The sequence below is a fragment of the Carassius carassius genome, chromosome 35 (genome assembly GCF_963082965.1).
Source record: "Carassius carassius chromosome 35, fCarCar2.1, whole genome shotgun sequence".
Lineage (NCBI taxonomy): Eukaryota > Metazoa > Chordata > Actinopteri > Cypriniformes > Cyprinidae > Carassius > Carassius carassius.
Genome location: NC_081789.1, coordinates 28,170,907 through 28,178,148, shown reverse-complemented (window position 1 = coordinate 28,178,148; position 7,242 = coordinate 28,170,907). Strand labels below are relative to the sequence as shown.

Below are 7,242 nucleotides of genomic sequence, written 5' to 3'. Positions count from 1 at the left end.
TTAGCACTTCTCTAATAAGATCAGTCACAAACATGATCCCTGCACGATCTAATCTATAGCATCTTATTAACTCACTGTCATCCATTGTCTGCAACACATTTCTTCTGCCTCTTCGTCTTTCTGCCATTTTCTCCTCTGCTAAAGAAACTCTTAAGCCTCTTTAAAGTCCTCGTCTGTGCTCCTAACAAGTTTGACCTTAAGACCTCTTTTAAAGGTTAAGATGCTTTCTGAATTACTTTTTTCTTTACTAGGATTTTTTCTTTAATTTTAGGAGTAAACGCCCACATTTCTAAGAATTTTCTTAGAATTTTGTCACTAGGAGCTACTTTTTGCATTAAGGTTCTTTATGAATACGGGCCCTGAGATCTAGAGCCTCTGGAACAACCTTCAAGTTCACGTTAGAATGAGTGTAAGTTATATCATAAAACCCATCTCTTCTCTTTGGCTTTTAATATGTAGCAACGTGTATGGTTTTAATTTGTTTACTGATTTTTCAGTCTTTCTTGTATTTAACTGTTTGTTGTGCAGCACTTGTTCTGTGCTGAAACCCGCTCTAGAAATCAGACTGAAGTGCAGTATTTTCTGTGGTATCTGTGTCTGCTGCCGCTGGTTCTGTCTCGACTGATGCTGTGTTTGAGACGAGGTCTGCTGTGGTTTATGGGACAGGTGAGCTCAATATTCTCCTCTTGTGTTTCTAACTGTGTGACTATGTGGTTTGGGCAGCAGTCTGTCGTGTTCACAGGCGCTGTGGCTGTCGCTGCTGTTAAACTCTCTCCTACTGTGACAAATAATCTCCCATTACAGACCCACAGAGGCCCAGCTGAAGAAGACAGACTGACAGATGCCTGTGAGAAAACCTGAACACATCTAGTGTGTCTACATCTGGTTGAGAGGATTCAGATGTGCTGACCACTAGATGTCGCCCAACAGCAGATCTGGAGATGGACGGCACAGTTTGACTGATCTGATGTGGATTTTTCAACACTTTACATCTGATAAAGAGTCAGCCGTTCTCACAGATGAACGTGTAAATGACGTGTAGATGCTTTGTGATCTTGTGTGTCTATGCAGAGATGATCGTGAGGCAGGTTTGCAACTGTCTGTCAAGAGACGTGCCCCGCCCACCCGGCGACATCAGCACCAATAGGAACGAGTGTTGACTGGCGGTGGGCGGGGCTTCTGATGAGACCAAAGCCTCTCGATCCGAAGATTCGCTGCTGAAGTGGAATAATCTCGGGTGAAGCTGCCGTGTTTTCTCTCAGACCAGCGTTAAACAGGATTAAATCGTCTCTGCTCTGACTAGTTTAGTCTCTGTGTTTTTTTCACTACATTAGAAGCTTTAAAACATTTTGTTGTCACAAATTGTTCTGGTAATTATTTAATTATTATTTAATACTGGCCAGAGAAGCAGTCTGTAAATGTGTTCATGTGTTACGGCGGCCAGTGGGTGGCGCTGTTCCGCTAGACCGTGTGCACCTGTTGCTTGTTATCTCTCCTTATTTAAGTTTGGTGTTGAATGTGTTCAGGAGCAAGATTTCCTCTTGGGTTTTGTTTGGGGTTATTTTGTGTTTGGTTTCTTTCCTATTTGTGTAAGTATTGTTTTTCATTTGTGTTTTCAAATACATTGTTACGATGAAACTGTCAAAAACCTTCTATCAGAGCTCAGTCTAATTATTCACAGCTTAAATAAAAGATTAATTGGTAATTTGGTTTTCACTGCATCCATCTTTTTGTCATTACTTGAGCCGGTTGTGACAATCTCTGACAAATTCACTGTTATTACTCACATTCAACACGGTTTTATTAAAGTGTTCACAAGGAGAACGGGAAATGATTGTTTCTGCTGTTATTCATAGAAAACACTACAACACCACATGGTCTTTTTGTCATACAAGATTTTTATTTTTATAAAAGTAATAAATATAACAGGAAGACCCACATTTGATTTCACTACAAACTTGTGTAAAACGTTACTGTATCTTCTGTTAATATTTATTGCCCATATTAAATGCCAGAGGCAAAACGTCATGTTAAAATCCTTCCTGAAAGAGTGCAAAAGGCCATTAAACAATAAATACAAATTATTGATACAAATGAACCTTCCAGAAACCGCTGGTCTAACACCAGGGAGTCACGAGGACATCAGGCCTCGGCAGGGTTTCTTTCACTTAACTAACCCAGTAGTGCAAGTGCAGTATTATTATCATTATTAGTTATTACATTTAACAGTAGTTTTATATAAAGTCATAGTTACAAGCTCTGAATTTCAGAGCCGTGCTCTATTAAACACATGAAATGTTTGGCATTCTTATCAGTGCTGAAGTCAATTTAACATCAAAAATGTTTAAGAGCCTCAATATTCGACATTATTTATTACTGAATATGTTTTATTACTGGACTGCTTCAACAATCTTTTTTAGGTGTTTGTTCACCTCTTGGCTATTTAATGATATATAAGGACATTTCTGTAAATGATTCGGTTGAAATCTAAACACAAACAGATGAAATCCTTCAGTTTTTATACTTATAAATAATTAATAATAATGCAGATGAAATGCTTTTACAAAACAACTCCTAAAGGTAAACCAATTATTGTAATGATGTACTAGACTCTCAGCAAATCCTGAACCTTCAAATCAATGTCAAATGAAATAATTTCAATAATTTTCAGATTTCAATTTTTTTTATTGTAATTTTTATGTTAGTCATTTTTACTTGTACATGTTTGTTGAACAAACTGAGAAAGAAATATTAGTCTCACAATATAAAAAAAGTGCATAGAAACAAAATATTATGGAAGCTTACCAAACAAAGCCTAACCAGACGCTCAAATGCGTGTGTGCGTGAGTGAGTGTGTGAGTGTGTGTGTGTGTGTGTGTTTGAGTGTTTGAGTGTGTGTGTGTTTGAGTGTGTGTGTGTGTGTGTGTGTGTTTGAGTGTGTGTGTGTGTGTGTTTGAGTGTGCGTGTGTTTGAGTATGTGCGTGAGTGAGTGTGTGAGTGTGTGTGTGTGTGTGTGTGTGTGTTTGAGTGTTTGAGTGTGTGTGTGTTTGAGTGTGTGTGTGTGTGTGTGTTTGAGTGTTTGAGTGTGTGTGTGTTTGAGTGTGTGTGTGTGTGTGTGTGTGTTTGAGTGTGTGTGTGTTTGAGTGTGCGTGTATTTGAGTATGTGCGTGAGTGAGTGAGTGTGTGAGTGTGTTTGAGTATGTGCGTGAGTGAGTGTGTGAGTGTGTGTGTGTGTGTGTGTGTGTTTGAGTGTTTGAGTGTGTGTGTGTTTGAGTGTGTGTGTGTGTGTTTGAGTGTGTGTGTTTGAGTGTGTGTGTGTTTGAGTGTGTGTGTGTGTGTGTGTGTGTTTGAGTGTTTGAGTGTGTGTGTGTTTGAGTGTGTGTGTGTGTGTGTGTGTGTGTTTGAGTGTGTGTGTGTGTGTGTGTTTGAGTGTTTGAGTGTGTGTGTGTTTGAGTGTGTGTGTGTGTGTGTGTTTGAGTGTTTGAGTGTGTGTGTGTTTGAGTGTGTGTGTGTGTGTGTGTGTTTGAGTGTGTGTGTGTGTGAGTGTGTGTGTGTTTGAGTGTGTGTGTGTGTGTGAGTGTGTGTGTGTTTGAGTGTGTGTGTGTGTGTGTGTGTGAGTGTGTGTGTGTTTGAGTGTGTGTGTGTGTGTGAGTGTGTGTGTGTTTGAGTGTGTGTGTGTGTGTGTGTGTGAGTGTGTGTGAGTGTGTGTGTGTGTTTGAGTGTGTGTGTTTGAGTGTGTGCGTGAGTGAATGTGTGTGTGTGTGTTTGAGTGTGTGTGTTTGAGTGTGTGCGTGAGTGAGTGTGTGTGTGTGTGTGTGTGTGTGTTTGAGTGTGTGTGTGTGTGTGTGTGTGTCAGTGTGTGTGTGTCAGTGTGTGTGCGTGCGTGTGTTTGATTGTGTATGTGTTTGAGTGTGTGTGTGTGTTTGAGTGTGTGTATGAGTGTGTGTTTGAGTGTGTGTGTGTGAGTGTTTGAGTGTGTGTGTGTGTGTTTGAGTGTGTGTATGAGTGTGTGTTTGAGTGTGTGTGTGTGTGTGTGTGTGTGCGTGCGTGTGTTTGATTGTGTATGTGTTTGAGTGTGTGTGTGTGTGTGTGTGTGTGTGTGTGTGTTTGAGTGTGTGTATGAGTGTGTGTTTGAGTGTGTGTTTGAGTATGTGTGTGTGTGTGTGTCAGTGTGTGTGTGTGCGTGCGTGTGTTTGATTGTGTATGTGTTTGAGTGTGTGTGTGTGTGTGTGTGTATGAGTGTGTGTTTGAGTGTGTGTGTGTGTGTGTGTGTGTGAGAGAGTGTGTGTGTGTTTGAGTGTGTGTGTGAGTGTGTGTGTGTGTTTGAGTGTGTGTGTTCGAGTGTGTGTGTGTGTGTGTGTGTGTGTGTGAGTGTGTGTGTGTGTTTGTGTGTGTGTGTTTGAGTGTGTTTGTGAGTGTGTGTGTGTTTGAGTGTGTGTGAGTGTGTGTGTGTTTGAGTGTGTGTGTGTGTGAGTGCGTATGAACAATAGGATGATTGTGGGTTTGAAACACACCGCATGAATTTCCAGTTTTGAAATGAATGATGACAGAATGAGAGTGAAGCTACTGCATGAAGACGTAGGGGTTGATCTTGTGAGCGGCGCTCATGGAGCAGTTCGTGTCGTCGTGCCACAGCGGAGCGTCGACAGGCTCCTGTTTGATGCAGTGGAGCAGCCCGTGACCTTTGAACTCGTAACCCGCTTTATAGTCGTGCTGCACGTACCCTTTGTAGTCAGCGTAGGCGTCGCTGCAGTGTGTGTTGTATGCGCTGGCAGCCGCGGCGTCTCGGTTCAGGACACACTTGAGCGCTCGGGTGGAGCCGTAATACTGTCCGGTGTACGGCGCTCCCTTCAGACGCTGACAGGAAGAGTACTGCTCTCCGAATCCAGCCTCTGCTTTCATCTGCGTCCACGAACCGTTCTCCGAGTCCGAGTCCTGCTCCACCTTCACCGCCGGCTCCAGCACCGCCTGAGCCTCGTATCCGTCGAAGCAGAAGCCCTCGCTCTTGACGCCACAGTCACTGCCGAAGGGCTTGGGGATGAAGGCCTCGGCTCTGGAGCTGTAACATCCCGGGGCCGATCGATATGGTTTAGTGTAGTGTTTGCCGAGGACCGAGGAGCTTCTCGAGGGCCAGACGCCACAGTCCAGGTTTGTGAACTTCTGCCCGCTCGTCTTGCAGAAGTCCAGAGGCTCGTCGGGGCTGTAGGGCCCTTCGCTCTTGTACTTGACGCTGTCTTTGCTCAGGAGCGAGGCATGTCTGAAAGCATCGTCTCTGTCACTGCGAGACACACAAAGGGAAATCTGTCTCATTTCTGCAGTCAGCAACACATGAAGAGGACAAGAGAGAGAACCTGCTCTTACTTGTGATCTAACGAGGTGAGAAGGCCGGGGTTCCTGTGTTTGCCCTTCATCACGCCGCTCTTCATCTTCATCTCAGCGATGGAGGGCAGGAGCAGAGGCACAGCGACGCAGAACAGAGCCAGCTGAGGAGGCAGAAGCGCTCCGGACGACGTCTTCTTCCTCTGACCGTGAAGGAGCTTCAGTCTTCCCTGAAACTGCATCGTCTGGAAGCACAGACAAGATCAGGCGTCTTCTCTCTGTTCACTGATTATGAACCGTAACATCTTCAGAGATGACAGTCAGTGCTGGCCAGATTACTTACAGATTGTAGTCTGTTACTGATTCCAAATTAATGACATGAAAATTGTAGTTAGTGTTGTAATCCATTACGTTATATTTCAGGTCATATAATCAGACTAGTTTTTGATTACTTAGGGTTAATTAGCGCATTGTATTGGATTGGATAATCTTGTATTGTATTGATATAAAAATACAAATTGAAAGAAAATATATTCCATGTGTAGTTAGTAACAACATGAAGTGCATTAAACATCATTTTACATCAAGGTTCCCAAAACTGGGGTTCGTGAGTTTAATAAAAAGCTAATCATTTAAATAATAAAAATACAAAAAATAAAATAAATCTTTTCAAAATGACAACAATCTAAATAAAACACTTTTAAAAAACACTACTAAAAACAATATTATACTTATTTACCTGCATGCAGAATGAGAATAATATGTAATCATGTAATCAATAAAAAAAGTACTTGTAGTCCGATTAGGGGTATTTTAAGATCTAATATAATCTAATAACAAGTACTTAATTTTTGGAATCTGATTACATAATCCAGAATGCATGCAATCGATTACTTCCCAGCACTGATGATAGTGGACAGAACCGTCTACACATGAGCCGCAAACCCTGCTTCCCAAAGCACACAAGACAAATCACACCCAGAGACGCAGTTCTAGTGACTCAAACCATGAAACCGGTCTGGAATTGCTTTCTCTGTGGGATCTATTTACTGAAAAATCTCATGGTAAATGGTAAATGGACTGCATTTATATAGCGCTTTCAACAGACCACATGGCCATCCAAAGAGCTTTACAAGTTGCCTTAGATTCACTCATTCACACACTCATTCACACACCGACTGCGGTGTCAGCCATTCAGGGCACCATCAGCTCGTCGGGAGCAGCTGGGGTTAGGTGTCTTGCTCAAGGACACCTCGACACTTGGTCAGGTGGAGCCGGGGATTGAACCACCAACCTTCCGGTCTGTAGACAACCTACATGAACCACTGAGCCACTGCCGCCCCATGGAAAACATTATTAGGAGTTGCTAATTAGTCAAAGGGTTAAGAAAAGCATTCAGATGATCGTACGCAAGTGTCCTCTGTTTATGTGTGATCTTGTCCTCCAGACCCAAAGCTGAAGGAATCCTCACCAGGAATCCGGAGGTGCTGTCCAGTAAGCAGCGCACGCGCAGGATGAAGCAGCGCTTCAGGAAGCAGCAGAACTCTGGAGGAACGTCAGACTGGAACAAACTGCTGAACACGAAATCTTCACCTACAAAACAGACATCAGCGTTACACAGCGAGTGTGTGTGTGTGTGTGTGTGTGTGTGTGTCTGTGTGTGTGTGTGTGAGTGTGTGTGTGTGTGTGTGTGTGTGAGTGTGAGTGTGAGTGTGTGTGTGTGTGTGTGTGTCTGTGTGTGTGTGTGTGTCTGTGTGTGTGTGTGTGTGTGTTGTATGCAGCTGTAGTCGCACCCGAGCCGCTTTGAGCCGAAGGGTTCATGGCCCAGTGCAGCTGCCGTCTGAACTCCTGCCGGTCGTCCACATGAATGTAGTCGAACACGTTTTGATGCATCACATCCGTCTGAGGAGAGAAGCAGAGACG

General features: G+C 43.2%; 1 protein-coding gene across 2 annotated transcripts in view; it reads right to left on the bottom strand.

The window, feature by feature from the left end:
* Positions 1-4,466: 4,466 nt before the first annotated feature.
* The window catches only part of LOC132116474 (aryl hydrocarbon receptor repressor-like), a 28,526-nt gene continuing 25,750 nt past the window's right edge, over positions 4,467-7,242 (bottom strand). For both annotated transcript variants that reach the window (XM_059525333.1, XM_059525334.1), the window contains exons 5-8: positions 7,113-7,221; positions 6,791-6,912; positions 5,362-5,564; positions 4,467-5,278 (exon numbers count right to left, since the gene is read on the bottom strand). In XM_059525333.1, coding sequence (XP_059381316.1) covers positions 4,564-5,278; positions 5,362-5,564; positions 6,791-6,912; positions 7,113-7,221 — 1,149 coding nt within the window. In that variant the 3' untranslated portion in view covers positions 4,467-4,563. The remainder of the gene's footprint in view (positions 5,279-5,361; positions 5,565-6,790; positions 6,913-7,112; positions 7,222-7,242) is intronic.